The sequence below is a fragment of the Arvicanthis niloticus genome, chromosome 5, assembly GCF_011762505.2.
Source record: "Arvicanthis niloticus isolate mArvNil1 chromosome 5, mArvNil1.pat.X, whole genome shotgun sequence".
NCBI classification, from domain to species: Eukaryota; Metazoa; Chordata; class Mammalia; order Rodentia; family Muridae; genus Arvicanthis; species Arvicanthis niloticus.
In genome coordinates, this window is record NC_047662.1 from 45279047 (window position 1) to 45298852 (window position 19806).

A 19806-nucleotide genomic window follows, 5' to 3' on the forward strand; every position below is an offset into this window, starting at 1 on the left:
CTCTCGTGGTCCTTCATAGCTAACTTATGATAATGTATCTGAATAGATTTTTTTTTTTTTTTTTTTTTTTTTTGGTTTTTTGAGACAGGGTTTCTCTGTATAGCCTTGGCTGTCCTGGAACTCACTCTGTAGACCAGGCTGGCCTCAAACTCAGAGATCCGCCTGCCTCTGCCTCCCAAGTGCTGGGATTAAAGGCGTGCGCCACCACCGCCCGGCTTGAATAGATTTTGCTATCAAATTATCTATCTGTTTTTTCACAAAGTTAGTCAGCCTATTTAAGGCCCAGGGACCAAAGGAAATAAGCAAAAATAACCGAGTTAATGGTCCCAAGATGGAAGGAAGTAGGGTTAACAATCATGGAGAGGTTGAAGACCAATTCTTGTGCAAGCTCTCATTTTTCTCTTTCTCTCTCTATCTTTTCTCAAGACCTTCTCTGGCCTTTTTCATGCTCTCTTTAATCATCCCTGTTTTGTCTATGTAAAAGTAGCATTCTTCTTTAAGGGCTGTACACAGTCTAGAGCTGTACACAGTCTTTTCTATTGTAAAAGAGAAAATCAAGTCCAATAAAGTCCTTTGCAATTTTGGGGGATTGCATCAAAACGAGGGAATTTCTTCAGATTAGTGATGTCAGTCTATAGCTGTTTGATGTCCTTGTCAAAGGCCCATTGGAGGTCTGAGTAGTATAAGTCCGGAGGCCAGCATCAGGATTAGAACTCCTAACAGCAGACAACACGGGTGATTAATTTTTACCTGGAAAGGAAAAAAGAAGGGAATTCTCAGGGAAATTTCTCTTCCCTGGATGTCAATTGTTATTCATCTTATTTATAATTGGGCCTGGTTTTGTGGGGGTATCTATTTAATTCATTAATCTTTTTGGCGGCCATTTAGCTGTGTCTTCTGTGGTATCAAACAGGTATGTCAATCCTCAGCCCCATATAGGAACTGAGTCCTGGCCATTCCATTTAAACATAAAAAGGTCCTTCCACATAGTTGTGGCTTAGTTCTTATTGGTCTCAGCTATGCCAAAGGCAATCATCGACAGATTTGCCACGAGCTTTCAGTTTTAGAAAGTTAAGAGTAAACAAGGCATGCCCCTTCCACCCTCAGAGAGTCATGAAGACTATTTAAAGAAATATAATTCTTTATTAATAATATCTTTTATCAAAGGACTATTATAAAACAGCCAACAATTAATCAATCTATATAATATATCAATTAATGAGAGCTTCTTCTACTTTTTGTAAAATTACTCCTCTTTTGTCAATTAATTGTTGAGAGAAATTAGGATTTGCATCTCTTGAGAATATTAAACAGAGACATAAATTCTTTTGTGAAGAGCTTAAAATAATATCTTAGCCAATAAGCATCTCCTGGAAACCTTTGAAAATCATTTGAAATAAGTAAACTATCTTTTTTTTTTCCAGACCCATTATCTGGTTTTTTTTTTTTTTTTTTTTGATATTTTACATATTTACCTTTCACTGTTATCTCCACTTCCTTTCTCCCCTAAAACCCCTTATCCCATACCCCCTCTTCCAATTTTTATGAGGGTGTGCTCCCACCATTCTCCCAATCCCGCCTCCCTGCTCTCACATTCCCCAACACTATGGATCCAATCTTTCGGGGACCATGGCCCTCCACTTCCACTGTTGCCTAATGAGGCCACCCTCAGTTAACTATACAAGTGGAGCCATGAGTCCCTCCCTTTCTGTTCTCAGGCTGGAGGTTTATACCCTGGGAGCTCTGGTTGAGTATTTTGCTACTCCTTCTAAACAAAACAAAACAAAACGAAACAAAAAAACAAAGCACCCACACTTTGGTCTTCCTTCCTCCTTTTGAGTTTCATATGGTCTATGCATTGTGTCTTAGGTATTGTGAACTTTTGGGCTAATATTCACTTATCTGTGAGTGCATGCCATGTATGTTCTTTTGTGATTGGGTTACCTAACTCAGGATGATATTCTCAAGATCCATCCATTTGCCTAAGAATTTCATGAACTCATTATTTTTAATAGCTGAGTAGTACTCCATTGTGTAAATGTACCACATTTTCTGTATCCATTCCTCTGTTGAAGGACATCTGGGTTCTTTCCAACTTCTGGCTATTATAAATAAGGCTGCTATGAACATAGTGGAGCATGTGTCCCTGTTATATGTTGAAACATCTTTTGGGTATATGCCCAGGAGTGGTATAGCTGGGTCCTCAGGTAATGCTATGTCCAATTTTCTGAGGTACCGCCAGACTGATTTCCATAGTGGTTGTACCAGCTTACAATCCCACCAACAATGGAGGAGTCTTCCTCTTTCTCCACATCCTCGCCAGCATCTGCTGTCACCTGTGTTTTAAATCTTAGCCATTCTGACTGGTGTGAGGTGGAATCTCAGTGTTGTTTTCATTTGCATTTCCCTGATGACTAGGGATGTTGAACACTTCTTTGGGCGCTTCTCAACCATTCGAGATTCCTCAGTTGAGAATTTGTTTATATAGTGAATTACATTGATAGACTTCCGTATATTGAACCAACCCTACATTCCTGGGATAAAGCCTACTTGATCATAATGGATGGTAGTTTTGATGTGTTCTTGGATTCTGTTTGCAAGAATTTTATTGAGTATTTTTACATTGATATTCATTAGGGAAATTGGTGTGAAGTTCTCTATCTTTGTTGGGTCTTTGTGTGGTTTAGGTATGAGCGTGATTGTGGCTTCATAGAATGAATTGGGTAGTGTTTCTTCTATTTCTACTTTGTGGACTAGTTTGAAAAGAATTGGTATTAGGTCTTCCTTGAAGGTCTGATAGAATTCTACACTGAAACCATCTGGTCCTGGACTTTTTTTTTTTTTTTTTTGGTGGGTAGACTTTTAATGGCTGCTTCTATTTCTTTCAGGGTTATGGGACTGTTTAGATGGTTTATCAGCTCCTGATTTAACATTGGTAACTGGTATTTATCTAGAAAGTTGTCCATTTCATTCAGATTTTCCAGTTTTGTTGAATATAGGCTTTTGTAGTAGGATCTGATGATTTTTTGGATTTCCTCAGTTTCTGTTGTTATGTCCCCCTTTTCAGTTCTCATTTTATTAATTTGAATACTTTCTGCCCTCTGGTTAGTCTGGCTAAGGGTTTATCTATCTTGTTGATTTTCTCAAAGAACCAGCTCCTGGTTTTATTGATTCTTTGTATAGTTTTTTCTTGTTACTATTTAGTTGATTTCAGTCCTGAGTTTAATTATTTCCTCCTGTCTACTCCTCTTGGGTGTATTTGCTTCTTTTTGTTCTAGAGCTTTCAGGTGACACACACACTTTTATTTTAAAACTATTAGATATGTACTGAACTGAAGTGATGAGCCCATGTCTTTGGTGTTCAGCTTCAGGATGAGCAGGTGTTGCTTGTCTCCTTTCCTCAAATTGTCTTCTTACTGGATCATCTGAAGCAGATTCAAAGCATTTTTAATGTGTAAACTGTCCAGTGTCATTTTAAATGACATAAGCATAGAATTAGTATCACATCTAAAAATAAAAACATAGTAAGTCTTTTTTTTTTTTTTTTTTTTTGAGACAGGGTTTCTCTGTGTAGTCCTGGCTATTCTGGAACTCACTCTGTAGACCAGGCTGGCCTCGAACTCAGAAATACACCTGCCTCTGCCTCCCAAGTGCTGGGATTAAAGGCGTGCGCCACCACCGCCCGGCAGTAAGTCTTATTAGTAATCTAGTCAGACTTCAGATTTTCTGTAGTATTTCATAACTTCTGTTATTACAGTTGTGTGTATGTTTGAGACAAGCCTTTACTTTGTAGCCCAGGCTAGTTTCTAAGTTATTGATTTCTTCCACCACAGACTTCTGAGTACAGGAATACATACAGGGCTGTGCCACACACTCAGGTTCATAAATGTTTTTTAAAGTTGGTTGAATCAAAGCCAAAGCAAGTGTATGTTATGTAGTTTTCCATCTGCGTGTCTCTGATTGCTTCAATATATAGCTCTTCCCCCAGCCACTGTTAAGAAAGGATGATCTGTCTGCCTATTTAATTTTGCTGATTATACATCTTTGTGATATATTTTTATATGTCTAAGAATATTCTAAGCATATAATACCTATCTTTATTGACTAAACACATTTTTGTTAAAATGGAAAAAAAGTTTGTGATGATTTTAAAGATAACAAGGATCTGAAAAGCAGAAATCTGAAGGGGCATCTATAAGCCTCAGGAAGTGGGGTACTTTTGTAATCTCCTTCCATGCTTATGGCACTGGAATTAGTTTGATAACATTGTAAAATCTGTTGCCATCCTACAATATTATACAAATATTGGAATATGAAATTGTAACAAGAATAGCAGATGAGGTTGATTATTTGTAGGAGCACCATTTTGTATTAACCTGCTTTTCTAAAATTTCTGAACAAGCTACCAGGTGATCAGCACTCCAACAGACTTTTTCATGGTAATGGAATATGTGTCCGGAGGGGAATTGTTTGACTACATCTGCAAACATGGGCGGGTGAGTGATGTATTTTCTAGTGTATCTCTCAGCCCCAAGCTAAGAAAGTGGAAAGAATTGGTAGTAGCTAACCACAGAGATATTTTCAGTGCTTTAATTGTTTCTGTAACATCAACTACACTACACGTGCAGGACATATTTCCTTTCTTGAGAAGTATGCCTTTTGAGTCCTGATTTGGAAACTATATCACACTTAATCGCCAAGTGATTCTTGTGCTTTTCACAATCTGTTCTGTATAAAATTATCTTGAAGCTTCAATTATTTTCTTTTCTTAGCATTTTCATATAAGTTATGTTTTAGTTGGTTTTACAAACTCCCCCAAAACATTGTGCATATTTAATATTGGTTGAAAATTAAACATCTTTGCCATGCAGCCAAGCCAAAAAAAATTTATCAAATACTATTTTGAGCTTTGGCAAGGTTTTAGCTGGTTTTTCTTTGTCTCACTTGTTGGATTTCTAAGTAGTCGATTTTAATGAGCCTGGTCAGTTATCTTTAGACTGGTTACAAAACTGAAGTGCATAATAAATGATGGCCCAGATAGTCCTGACGCAGCTTCTTTTTTTTCTGCATGCTAGGTTGAGGAGGTGGAAGCTCGGCGGCTCTTTCAGCAGATCCTGTCTGCTGTGGATTACTGTCACAGGCATATGGTCGTCCACAGGGACCTGAAGCCAGAGAATGTGCTGCTGGACGCCCAGATGAACGCTAAGATAGCTGACTTTGGTATGCCACTCCAGGGTTGCTCAGAGCTGGGTCGCACCTTTAAAATGAACCAGTATCAACTCTTACAGAACTTTCTATCCACCCTCACAAATCCTGACCATGAAAAGGATTGATAGCAGTTCACACTGTCCTGTTTAGTTTATTTAAATCCACTTAAATAGTGCTGTGGTTTCTAGAAAACATGTCAGAAGCCCACGTCAAGACAGATCCACCCAACATGCCTTTCCTCCTAAGGAAATGGTACCTGTGGTTTGTTTGTTTGTTTTTGGTGGGTTTTTTGGAGGGAGGGGGTGCTGGGAAGAGAAAGAGTCTCAAACTTCTTTGAAAAGCTTGTTGATACAGAGGATGCTTTTCCTGATAAATGTACATAAACAAGTATGTGAACATTTGTTCTCAGCTTTAAAAGCTTTGTGCTGCTTCTGAACTGACCTCAGAAAGACCTCTAAGTCTTAGGGCAGTATCTAATAACTTATGAGTAAATGGAATGCTAGTTTTTGGTAAGAGACAAGGTAAAAATGTACATTTTTAATCACCATACACTTTCTGGCCTAAACACACCTTGGAAGGCTGCCACAGTGGATGTTTGAGGAAAAGACAAAATGTGCCCCTCAGGAGTATGTGTTCCAGGGTTTTTATCTGTTTGTTCTGTACCTGTCTTTAAACTAGCTTTACTATTTCTGTTTAAATTCTTCTAGCAAGTATTTCAGCTGGAGTTTTGGTTCAGAAGATTATTTTTACTATGTTGAATCAAAGCTTTCTAATTATAAACCTTTCCCAGGAAGTTGAAACAGAAGGCTGCACCTGGATAGCAGTGAGACCCTATCTCCAAGGAAACCAGCCCGCTTATCAGCCGGAGCTGGTCTGCTATCTAATTACAATAATAGTAATAATAATAATAATGATGATGATGATGATGATGATGATGATGATGATGATGATGATAGATTATTACTATGTAGCCCTGGCTAGTCTACAGCTTGCTATGTAGACCAGGCTGGCCTCAAACTCACAGAGATCTACCTTTCTACCTCCTGAGTGTTGGCATTAAAGATGTAATATCCAATTATAACCTTTTAAGAAAGACTTTTAAAAGCAGTTTTTGTTTTTTTAAGTAGCAGCCTATATTTTATTTCTTCATATAGAGAAGTAGATAATATATGGTGCTTCTATTTTTGAAAACAGTAATGTAATTTCAAATAACCTTTTTGTGTGTGTGAAATGGGTCAAAAAGTTTTCATGTAGTGAGGTTCGTTCCATCTACACATGTGGTGCCCTTTAGTGCTCTGTATGATAATGTGCCACCTCTGAAATGATTTCCGTCTAGTCTAAAAGCAACCTTCTAATTAGTAACACACTGATTTAAAGGTGTGTGTGTGTGTGTGTGTGTGTGTGATGTCTGTCAGTATATGTGAGAGTGCAGATGTGTGTGTTGGTCAGAGGACAAGCCTTTAGAATTAGTTCTCTCCTGTCTCCCTGTATGATCAGTGGATTGAATTCAGGTTGTCAACTTTGCCCACTGAGCTATCTTGCCACCTACCATTACGTTTAAACATAAATAATGAATATGATTTCTTGATTTTCAAGACAGGGTTTCTCTGTGTTGCCCTGGCTGTCCTGGAACTCACTCTGTAGACCAGGCTGGCCTCAAACTCAGAAATCTGCCTGCCTCTGCCTCCCAAGTGCTGGGATTAAAGGCGTGCGCCACCACTGCTCGGCATGAATATGATTTCTGAAGCATGAAATAATTGAGAATTTTCATTATAATTTTACCTGTATCTCCTGTATTTAGCATCTGATAAATTGCTCTCACTTTCAGGACTATCTAATATGATGTCAGATGGTGAATTTCTACGAACTAGCTGTGGATCACCAAATTATGCAGCACCTGAGGTCATCTCAGGAAGGTAATAGTTTTAGTAATAAGTAGACTTTTTGTGACTTTGCATCCATTCTAGTAACATTTAATTACATTTCCTTTGGGGAAGGATTTTTTAACATAATAGAAATGATCGTTCACTATTTTTTATTATAGGTAGAACAGTTAATTTTTAAAAACTCCATGTAGGCATTGTAATGCATATGTTCATGCATTTTGCTTATTGGTGAAGGCAGAGACAGATGTTGTGCAATGTCTATTTTCTATTCTAGAAAATGTCAAGTAGCTGTAAAGATTTGCTAAAATTTAAGCCATTGTTTTTACTTATCAGACATAGTTATTTAATAGTGTTTCACAGTTTCCAGGCAGTTTTTTTATATTCTGTCTTTGGAAGAGTAAAATTTGGGTGACAATATGATTTCAAGCAGTTTAACTACACAAGTGAAGACTGTGAAGTCCCTGGTATAATTAGCTCAGTGGTACATTAGGCATTTACAGAGGCTGCAGAGATAGAGTGAAGCCATTTCAGAGTGACTAGTGTCTTGTTTTACAAGTTAACAGAACACGTTGAAAGAAATACTGAGTAGGTGCTTATGTGTAGAGATTGTGAGTCGTAGTTCATCTGGGCTGCTGAAGAGCACCATACACCATCCTAAGGAACAACCACAGTCTGCCTGTCCTAGCTCTGTAGTTCCACAAGGATTTGGTGTGTAGGGACTATTCCTCGCAGCCCACTGCCCTACTGTAAGCATGTGTGGTCAAAGGGTAATGTGATCTCTCTAGGGTGGTCTTTTATAGGGCATTAACCTCCTTTATGAGAGTTCCACCTCAGGGTCAGACCTCCCATGAATAACCACTTCTTTATACCATCAGTTTGAGGTTAGAATTTGAGCTGATCAGTTTCAGGGAACACTTTTATTTAGTAAGGTGTTTGGGTGATACAGCAAATGATGTAAATTAGGGGCAGCACTCTGGTAAGCAGTTCTAGTAAGTAGTTCTTTCCACTGGAAATATAGAAATCTTTTACCTCAGATCAGAGTTTGATTTTGGAAATGTGCTGTTGGGAATGGTAATATAGAAGAAAGGCAAGACAAAAAGAGTGAGAGGTGTGTGGTGCAGAGCCAAGCTGTCCAGAGCCCAGCTGTCAGTCCAGAGCCCAGCTGTCAGTCCAGAGCCCAGCTGTCAGTCCAGAGTCCAGCTGCCTTAGTCCAATGAATTATCCAATGATTTTGAAAGAAAGTAGTAGGAATTTTGTCATCTGAGGGTTGGAGAGATGGCTCCATTGTTAAGGGCACTTGCTGCTCTTCAGAGAACCCAGGTTTGATTCCCAGTACCCACGAGATGACTCATAACTCCCAGGGAGTCTAACGCTGTCTTCTGAGCTCTCTGGGTATCAGACACACAAGACATATGTGCAGTCAAAATACTCATACATTTAAGATAAAAATTTAAAAATAAATAAATAATGTTTTAAAAAAGATGTTATACAAATTAAACATTGTATATATGGTACTAGTTTAGTACTTTTTTCCCTTTTTTTTATTGGATATTATATTTACATTTCAGATTTTATCCCCTAACCTCTTTTCCTCCCACCACCCAGGAACCTCCTATCCCATCCCCCTCCTCATGCTTCTATGAGGATGTGCCCCACCTACCCCCTTCCCACCTCCCCACCCTTGAATCCGCCCCCACTCGGTGTTCATCAATCATGAGACCAAGAATCTTCTCTCCCACCTATGCCCAACAAGGCCATCCTCCCCTTCATGTACAGATGGAGTCATGGGTCCCTCCCTATGTGCTCCCAGGCTGATGGTTTAGACCTTGGGGAGCTCTGGTTGGTTGGTATTGTTGCTCTCCTCATAGGGCCACAAACCCTTTTTGCTCCTTCAGTCTTCTCTCTAACTTCTCCATTGGGAAACCCTTGATCAGATCAGTGGTTAGCTGTGAGCATCGGCCTTTGAATGTGTCAGCCTTTGGCAGACCTCTACTAGTTTAGTACTTTACTATTTCAATTTTTATTTAAAATGTGTACTAAAGCGCAAAATTTCTGTTATATAATCATTTCTTGTAGTGGGGTGGGGGTGAAGCACTATATATTCTTTTTTCTTTTTTCTTTTTTTAGTTTGTGGTTATCTACTTTAATGTGTCCTTAAAGAAATAAAACAGAAAGTGTAAAATTTTTTTGTTTGTTTGTTAGCTGGTTTGTTTTTGAGACAGGGTCTTACCATGTTACCCTGGATAGCTTGGGTCTGTCTAGATCAGGCTTGCCTAAAACTCAGAGAGATCTGTCTGCTTTTGCATTCTGAATGCTGGGATTAAAGGCATGCACCATCTGCCTGGCCAGAAAGTATAATAAATTTCAATTAGCACTAATAACTAATTTTTAACAGATAAAAATAAACCTTTTGACAAATTTATGTAATTAGTTGGGCTGATAACTTTCTATAAAGAGTAATTATTGAGGTTTGGAAATTGGTATGTATTTCAGTGAAGACCTTAAATAGCAATATAACCAATTTGGTTTTGCATTTGTCATGTATATAAGCAGGATACTAACAATGAGGGGAGATGATACCCTCACTTAGGCTTGTGCCTTCCTTCCTCAGGCTGTATGCAGGTCCTGAGGTTGATATCTGGAGCTGTGGTGTTATCCTGTATGCCCTTCTCTGTGGCACCCTCCCCTTCGACGATGAGCACGTGCCTACGCTCTTTAAGAAGATCCGAGGGGGTGTGTTTTATATCCCAGAGTACCTCAACCGTTCTGTTGCCACTCTGCTGATGCACATGCTACAGGTGGATCCCTTGAAGCGAGCGACTATCAAGGACATACGGTGATTACAGTTTTGGCATTTTGCACATTCTCTCATTATAGTAGTAATAGTGATACTAGAATATTTGCGCTCACCCAGGAGGATGAGGTAAGAGGATCTCAATTCAAGGCCAGCATGGGCTATAATATGACTGTCTCAATGACAAGGAATTTTAAAATTTGGACTTATGCAAACCTGGTTATGTGACTTATCTTTCAAATGTCTAACACTGCTTGTATGCTTATTGGCATAAGTAGCACAGCATCTAGGCCTGTGTGAGAAGGATCCAGTCCCCTGGATGGAGTCTCATCTTGCCTTCCCCATCACACCCTTCACCTTAGACTTTAGGTTTTGTGCCCTTGATTATTATTCTGACCCTCATTTTTTTCTGCACCCTCACCTGATGGCATTTGAATCATTCTCTTACATTCTGCTCACGTGCCACCAGCTTTGTGGAATCATTCCTGGTCCCTCACACTGTGTAGGAGCTTCTGATTGTGCAAGGCTGCCTTCAGCACTTGCTTTGTTATTTCGCTTTCATACAGTGTCTGTTCTTTCTCAGTGTGCCTCTCCCCTCTCGCGTTATAACTGTCAGGGAACAAACTGTCTTAAGAACCTTTCTATTTACTTCCCTGCTCCTTGACTGTTACTGGAAGTGGAAGTTTAGAAGGAATCTGGAAACATTTCAGATATGAAAAGTGGAGAATGTTGTGTTTTGGGTTTGGTTGGTGATGTACTGCATTGCCTTCTTTTGAAGCCTTACCACCATGTTGTAACTGGCTTACCCTTATTTATAGTATCTAATACAGTGAAATGCTGTGTAAAGACAGTACTAAGGGAATAAGGACACAGCATGTCTGTCCATGTTCAATTCAGATGCATGCATTGCTCCCACCCACACTTGCCATGCCCCCACCTTCCATTTTTCCCTGTACCCTCTGCTTCCTATATTTCCCTTACACCATTTATGTCCTATGTGTTTGGCTTCCATCCCTACCTTTCTCCATCAAAGCCTTAAATTTCCTGTCTCGCGGGCCTCTTTCTAGCTTCCTGGCCTTCTATCCATGCTATCACTTAGAAGCTAGAATCCTAATCAGAGAGAACATGGAATATTTGTCTTCCTGAGCCCCACTGTGGGTAACTTACTTAGCATATTTAAGAAAATAACTTTTGTTACGTTTTTGATCCAGGAACCACCAGTGGATTTGCTGTCGAGAATCACTTGATTGTTGAGGAGTTAACTATTGTAATGGCAGGAATGTCATAATGCCTCCTACACATTCTTTATTTGTTTAGAGGCTTTTGTCTTATCTAAGGTTTCAAAGTGTTTAGAAGCACACTCTTCTGACATCTTTCAGAACCTTTCCCCTTTCCCCCTAAGGCCACAGGAAATGTTGTGACACATGTGTTCTATGGAACATTCAGAGGATGGCTGAGGTGGTGGTTCCTGCTGGCTGCTGCATGTCTCTTGTAAGCAGGATGGAATTCTTTTCACATTCCTCATTGCTGTGACTTAAAAACCTGGCAAGAGGCAACTTAAGGGAGAAAGGACTTATTTTGGTTCAATGCTTCAGGAGATATAATAGTCCATTGTGGTGGGGAAAGCAGGAGCCTGAGGGGCTGGTCACACTGCATCTGCAGTTAGGAAGCAAAGTGGATAGAAAGGGTGCTAGGCTAAGAGCCCCACCCCCAGTGACCTACTTTGTCAACTGAAGCTCCACCTTCTAACAGATTCTATAACCTACATAAGTGGCATCACCAGCTGGGAACCACATGTCCTAACACAGGTGCCTGTAGGGGACATTTGTTCAAACCACAACATTGTTTTCTTTCTCTGTCCTGTTTCAGTGTTCCAGACCTCGTGTGTAAGAATGTACAGCTGTAAAATTTCTCCTAGATTTAGTTATGGAAATGAACCAATGGGGGGGAGGTGGGGGGGGGAGACTCTGTTCATAATTCTTTGGAATAAATAGTTCTTCTAATTGGGTTTTTCTCAAAAGAAAAATTAGACATGCTAATATATTTGTACTTGCTTATATAAGCACTTATAAATTTAGAATTGTAAAATAATTCTGTTATTTAAAAACAATTATTCACATATTTATAGACTTTAGAAGAAAAATGTAAATAAATCTATTGAGATGAATTAATTGACCCATAGGAAATGCTATAAAATAGTGATATTTTAGGCTAGAGAGATGGCTTAACCATTACATAATAAAGCTTACAGTCAAAGCACAAAGTAATGACAACACTTCTATACTTAAAGTAATAACTTAGATTTATAATTCTCACTATCTTATGTTTATGTTCAACATTTCAACGTGAGAATTTTTAATTTGATAAAGTATACTTCAAAAGGAATAAAAATTAAAAGTTTTGACAATTGATACACAGCAAGCATTTTGCTATACATTTAACCCATTTTGTTATTATTTTCATTTTAAAACAATAAATCTGAAATTGAGGTTGTGTCATGACTTAGTTATATATCCATTTGTTTCTAAGTATAAGTTACTTTAAATTACGGACTACATTTTCATATTAAAATATATCATGTGCATGTGTGGCATATATTTATAATGTGAATTATCCTGTTTTAAATTATACAGACAAGGGCTGTGAATGTAGCTCAGTTGGCATGCTTCTTGTACAGCATGCACAGACCTCTGGGTTTGATTCCCAGCACTGCACAAACTGGATATGGTGGTGAACATCTGTAATCTCAGCACTGGGGGGGTGGGGTGGGATTAGAAATTCAGGGTCAGCTCTGGCTATATAGCACATTTGAGGCCAGCCCAGACTATCTATAAAGGAAAAAAAAATGGAATTCAGAACCTTTTTGAATTAAAACCGATGCTATTTTTACTATTTTAGATTGTTACATGAGTTATGTGACTTATTTCTCCTTAATTCTCTCATAATACTTTGTATTTCTTTTATTCTATGATACTTAGTGGCTTACTATTATTGTGGAAATTGGGTATAATTATCTGACATGCTTGAGACAAGAGTGTTTTACGTATCAGTTTTTCAGATTTTGGAATATATGCATAGATTTTTTTCCAGTTAATAACCCTTATCCAAAACCCAGAAATGCTTTAAATTCAGAAGTTTTAGAGGCTAAAAGATTTGAGATTTAGGAGCAAAGAGATTTGAGATTTGGGAACATTAAGAGTTTGGATTTTCTGGTTGGAGATGCTCAGCTTGTCTGCACAGTATTCTCTTCAGCAGTCATATTAGAACAGTGCCTCTACTTACTTGCTTATTTAACTGTCTTTGCTTTTCTTCCAGTATGGGGGTTTAGCATCTGCTGTGTGAGAGGTCCTAAGTCGAATGCCAGAAATATAGTGATAAACAGGAGAGACATGTGCTCTTGGAAATCTGAGATTTGTTCCCTTCAGCTTTTTTAGACCCAGTAGTAGCATTAATAGTAGTATTAAAATTACTGTGCTTGAAAACAGTGGGTCTGAAGCTTAACTGTTGATATGGATATTGTTTTTTCCCTGGTTACTAATAGTGAGCTTATTCCTTAACATATTTGTTCGTTGAATATTCCTCATTTATAGTGAAATCACTGAGAGGGTAATCCCAGATTGAGCCATGTGAAATTGCTATTTTTGTAGGTCTAAAATTAATTAAATATCAAAACCTTCAGTTATTCAACCTATTTTTGTGTGTGTATATTTATGTGTGCAGGCATACATTTACATGGGTACCCATGTGTATGGTTACCCAGAGAACAAAGAACGACCTTCCATGTTTTTGTGTTGTTCCTCAGGTGATAGCCAGTCTTTTTTTTTTTTTTTTTTTTTTTTTTTTGAGAAAAGGCCTTTCTGGCCTGGAACTCCCAAGTAGGATAGGAAGGCTAGCTACTGATCCCAAGGGACCTGTTTCCCCAACTCTTGGAATCAAGTTAATTTGAAACTCAGCTAAGTGTGCTGAACTATATGTGCCTTCTAGCATTTGGGAGGCTAAAAAGGCAGAGTGACTGTAAGCGTGAGGCTAACCTAGGCAATGTAATAAGATACTGTCTTAAATACTCTTGGTTCTTTGAAAATTTAATACTTTTTATTTTGAAGTATTCTTATTATATTCATTTCCCTCCCCATCTCCCCCATTATTCCACACCCACCCAACTTTATGTCCTCATTTTTCTCTCTGTCTCTCTGTCTCTGTCTCTCTGTCTCTCTATCTCTCTCACTCACTCACTTTGGAGTTCAGCTACTGCTATCCATATAGTCTTGGGTATGTGGTCATTCAGTGGAGCCTTTTAGACCTACCAGGGTTCACAGTCCATGAAGAAAGCGTGTGTGTGTGTGTGTGTGTGTGTGTGTGTGTGTGTGTGTGTTACCCAGCTTTGGTTGCCATTCCAGATAGCTGGAATATTAAACAATAGGCACTTAATTTTTTTTTAAACAAATACTCTGGTGGCTTTCAGTAATAGAATTCTAAGTCACACCAAAAGCAAAGCCATATATAGAAGTATTCAGGGACGTGTAGGTGTCTTAGGCTTTCTATTGCGGTAATAAAATACCATGAGCAAAAGAAACTTGGGGAGGAAAGGATTCATTTCATTCTACACTTCTAGGTGACTCTTTCACTAAGGGAAGTCAGGGCAGGAACTCAAGGCAGGAACCTGGAGGCAGGAGCTGAAGTAGAGGCCATGGAGTAGAGATGGTTATTGGCTTGCTCCTAATGACATACTCAACCTGCTTTCTTATACAATTTAGGACCACTTGCCCAGAGTGGTATCACCTACAATGGGCTGGGCCCTCTCATATCAGTCACAACAGACTTGCGTATGGGCCAATATTATCCAGCCATTTTTTCAGTTGACATTCCCTTTTCTTAGATATGTTTTGATTTGTGACAACTTGACAAAGAACAATCAGCACACTAGGTACGTAAAAGTGGTAGTTCTTAATGGGATGGGACTTGTAGAGAATTCCAATATTCTACTTCTCCATCCTTGTTATTCCAGTGATATTCCTCAGCCATGTAAGTGTGAGGCTGTTGGATTTTCAGGCTTCTGTGGAGCTGAAAAGAATGTCTGCTTAGGAGAGGCAGAGTAAAAACCCATGTCTCACTTTCTTACTAAAGTTATAAAGCCAGTGTTTAAGTGAAACTTCCAGATCATTACAATCCATTGGGATTATTAAGGGTCAATTTGACAGTTTTGCTACAACTGTGTACAATACTTTTCTTTTACCATTTTGTCCCATGTCTCACTTCCTTTATGATATTGGACCAGAGAGGTTCTTATAACATGATAAAACGCTTTGCTATCTCAAGGTATTTTCAGATATTGCATCTTTTGATGCACTAACTGACGTCTATGCACTGGTTAGTTGACTGCTGATCATTCTGGTGAGGGCTCAGGTGTTAGTTTGAGTGGCTTCCCAACTCAGCCTCCCATTCTGAATCATAGGCTTTCATTTACTGTTTTTCCACCCCCAGGTTTTATCAGAACATTTGTGTATTTGTATCTGTTTATTTTTAATGTTTGTTTACATTCATCTGGTGTATAATCTCTGAAGATTATTTGATAGCAGTCATGATATTAGACATAAAAGTCCAGAAGTGAGAGGAAATAAGACTAAGAGAACAGTGTGCAAACATTTTAGTTTTAGAATCTCTTTACACTCTTAAAAGTTATTGAGAACCTTAAAGAATTTTTTAATGAACAATACACCAGTAGTTAGCATATAACAATTAAGATTAGGACTAAATTTACTTAAAATCTGTTCATTTAAATGTCTTTTTAGAAACAAACTGAGAATTGGACCTAGAGCCCTGTGCTTCCTAGGCAAGTACCGTACACTGAGTTACATCTCTGTTCCCCTCCCCAATCTCCTTGAATATTTTAATTGAGATAAGCTTTTACTAAATTACCCAGAGTGGCCTCTAGTTTCTTTTGTAGCTGAAGCAAGCCTTGAACTTGAGATCCTTCTGAATCAGACTTCTGAATAGCTAGGTTAATAAGTATATTGGGAAAACTTTTCAAAAGCAGTGTGAAAGGCATCATTTTATATTTTTATAAATCTCCTTGATTTCTAGTTTAATCAAAAGCAACTAAATTCTCAATTTACTTCTTCATTTAATCTTGTAATATTTTATATTTATTGAAGTTACTGAGGAAAATGTGGACTCAGGTAAGTGATTGGAAAATAAAGGAGTGTTTTAATAGCAGTCTACATAATAGTGGTATTCTTTGATGCTAAACCAAAGGTTAACATACTAGCTTATAGTTTTTAGTATCAACTGAGAAAAAAATGGAATTTTGTATTTTACCATATTGTAGTTATATAATAATGTTTTAAATTTTAAGTGACCCTCTCATGCATATATAATTCTGCCACACCATTGGGAAATCTCGCATTATTGAAATATACAGATTTTTAACATTTCATTTTACACTATAAAAATCAGGTTCAGTATTATCAATACTAACAATCAGAACATCTTTAGATCTCTAGAACCCATCAAACTCTAGGAGGCAGGAACAAATTATTATACATCATCTGAATTTGCTAGGAAACATAGGTTCTAACATTGGCCACAAATATTGCCATTCATTTTTTCAAAGTGACAGACCCACTTTATTTATTTTCAGGGAAATATCTTGAGTCTAAATATGTGTATTTATTCAGGGATAGAGACTAATTAACTGGAATAGGTCACATAGCCCATAGTGGCATAGAGATTAATTACCTGATGTAGGGTCACATAGTCAATAGGCAGAACTGGGACTAGAGACCAGTATTTTAGAGTCTTTATGTTGTAATGCCACATGTCTAAATTATGTGGGACTTACCAAAGCATGTTCTTATAGTAGCGTGTATGGTGTTTTTCCTAGAGAACATGAATGGTTTAAGCAGGATTTGCCCAGTTACCTATTTCCTGAAGACCCCTCCTATGATGCTAACGTCATCGATGATGAGGCTGTGAAAGAAGTATGTGAGAAATTTGAGTGTACAGAATCAGAAGTGATGAACAGTTTATATAGTGGTGACCCTCAAGACCAGCTCGCAGTGGCTTATCATCTTATCATTGACAATCGGAGAATAATGAACCAAGCCAGTGAGTTCTACCTCGCCTCTAGTCCTCCAACGGGTTCTTTTATGGATGATAGTGCCATGCATATTCCCCCAGGCCTAAAACCACATCCCGAAAGGATGCCACCTCTCATAGCAGACAGCCCCAAAGCACGCTGTCCACTGGATGCACTGAACACAACTAAGCCCAAGTCTTTAGCTGTGAAAAAAGCCAAGTGGCATCTTGGAATCCGAAGCCAGAGCAAACCATATGACATTATGGCTGAAGTGTACCGAGCTATGAAGCAGCTGGATTTTGAATGGAAGGTAGGTAGTCACAATGTACTAAGGCTGTTTGTACAAGAGACTTTTCTTATATAATAAGTTGTTAAAACGGTTGAGTATTGAGGTCCACACAAAGTTGCTTTTGATTTAGAAATAATCGTAGCAGGCTTCATGCTTTTGGTTGACATGGTTCATTCTTTTAAATTATATAGCACACACAGTAGAAACATAATAAAGGACAAAGTGCTATTGATGCAGGGAATGTATTTCTATTTCTAGCATAGCATTCTTGGCCATACAGTGAAATTATCTGCGAAAACAGCTCACCTCTCTCAGCATGGCTCATAGCGACAAAACGTGGAAATTTTGAAAGGCAATTTCTTTGAACTTTTTTCTCTTTTCAGGAAGTTTGTTTTCTCTCCATGCTTTTTTGGCATAGATGGTTGATGGCTAGGACAGCTATTGTTTAGTATATATTACGATGTCAAGACGTGTTCATTCAGTCAGCAAATATTCTTCTCTAAGTCGAGAAATTCTCTCATCTGGCCTTTAAATCCTTGACACATTAGTTGCTTTACTCACGCAGTGACAAAATACTTGACAGAGGAGGAGGAAAGAAGGGGGAAAGGATGAGGGGGGAGGAGGAAGGGAAGGAGGGAGTGAGGGAGGGATGGAAGGTTTATTCAGACTCTCTGTTCTAGGACATAGGCCGTCACGGCAGGACGTCATGGAGGCAGGGGTCCGAGGCAGAAGACCACATTATGTTCAGTCAGGATGCAGAAAGCTATCACTGCTGGCGCTCAGCCCACTTTCGCCCTTAGCGCAGAACTCCAGCATGTGGAATGGCGCTGCCCACGTTTAGTCCAGACCTTCCACTTCAGTTTCCTTCATCGAGAAAATCTCTTCAGACATGCCCGGCAGTGTGTCCTTGTCATGATGACAGTACTAACAGTCACAAGTCTACCTTTGTCAACTGCATACCAGATCATACCATTTCAAAGCTATAACCTTCCATCTCTTCTTCCCACAGAATCATAACCATCTCATGATATAAAGGGCATTCAGTACAACTTCAGAGGTTCCCATAGTCTTTAGCAGTGCCAACACTGTTCAGTATTAACTCAGACTTCATTATGGCATATTTTTTATTACTATCAGCACATATTTTTACTTTTTTTCAATTTAGCATTTCATTGCAGTTTAACTCTATTTGACTATATATGGGACATTTTAAAATAAGATATCCCTTTAACTGTTGTTCTTTCTTGAGGGTGATAAATGTGTGTTGTGTCTGTCTGTCTGTCTGTCTGTCTATATCTATCTATCGATCGATCGATCTACCTTCCCCAAGATAGGACAGGTCCCAGTATGTCTTTGTGGCTATCCTAGAACTGATGTGTATACCAGTTTGGCCTTGAACTCATAGAGATCCATCTGCCTCTGCCTCTGCATGTGCCACAACTGGCCTATTTTAATTTTTAGCAACTTCATACATGTATAAAATGAATTCTTGGTATTTTCCCAACTCTCTCTTATTGCCCAAACCCCAGTACCCAGCTTTTCCCTACTTGTCCCCTTTCAGATTCATGACTTATGGTTTTGTTTTATGAGTCATTAAGGAGAAAAAATTCAAATTTATCATATAAATATTCAATACATTTTAATACATAAGTTTTAGTATGCTTTCATTTATTATTTTACATGATTAAATAAACTAATGTTTACTTAAGCCTATCTCCTTTTTCTGAAGTTATTTTATTTAGTTAAAAAGCTTTTGCTAGACATAGTTGCTCATGACTATAGTACTAGCACTTCAGAAATGAGACCTGAGTCAGGAGAATGTCTATAGATTTAAGACCAGTGGGGACCCTGTCTTATATATAAATATGTAAATGAAAGGAGATGCCAATATTTTTCAAATATCCATGGAAGGAATTTAGAAACTAATTTGACCAATGTTCTGAAGACTCAGAATCCTCTTTATCTGAACTGCAGTTTTCTGTCTCCAAAAGGCAGTAACACCATCCATCCTCTGGTATTGTCGTATTTGGGTTTTATTGCTTAACCTGATGTAAACCACTAACATTTAGTTCTTGGTTATTCCTTCAAAACAATTGAAGAAAAGGCAACTAAGATTATTATTAATACACTAGAAAGGATCCATATCTGAGTTAAAGGCTAGACTATAGGATCTGAGTTTTTAACAAATGCTGTTGCTAGTGGGATTAAATATATCAAATTATTTGTAACATAGAGAAGTCAACCATAAATTCTTATCTCCCTCACCCATATTTTCTTTTGATGTTCTTTGCAAAGATGGAAGACATTGTGTAGTTTTAAATTTTTATTTATTTCTGGTTTTAGGTAGTGAATGCGTACCATCTTCGAGTAAGAAGAAAAAACCCAGTGACTGGCAATTATGTGAAAATGAGCTTACAGCTTTACCTGGTAGACAGTCGGAGCTATCTTCTAGACTTTAAAAGCATTGATGGTAAGGAGGCTGGCAGGAATATGTCCTGAGAAATCAAACTCAGCACAATGTGACCGAGTGTTAAAATCATCAAAGACATGGGGG

General features: G+C 38.3%; 1 protein-coding gene across 6 annotated transcripts in view; it reads left to right on the top strand.

Annotated features, from left to right (window-relative positions):
* The window catches only part of Prkaa2 (protein kinase AMP-activated catalytic subunit alpha 2), a 74115-nt gene that overhangs the window by 47563 nt on the left and 6746 nt on the right, over nucleotides 1-19806 (top strand). For all 6 annotated transcript variants that reach the window (XM_034502231.2, XM_076934552.1, XM_076934549.1 and 3 more), the window contains 6 exons: nucleotides 4403-4496; nucleotides 5076-5220; nucleotides 7037-7124; nucleotides 9706-9930; nucleotides 16769-17273; nucleotides 19596-19722. In XM_034502231.2, coding sequence (XP_034358122.1) covers nucleotides 4403-4496; nucleotides 5076-5220; nucleotides 7037-7124; nucleotides 9706-9930; nucleotides 16769-17273; nucleotides 19596-19722 — 1184 coding nt within the window. The remainder of the gene's footprint in view (nucleotides 1-4402; nucleotides 4497-5075; nucleotides 5221-7036; nucleotides 7125-9705; nucleotides 9931-16768; nucleotides 17274-19595; nucleotides 19723-19806) is intronic.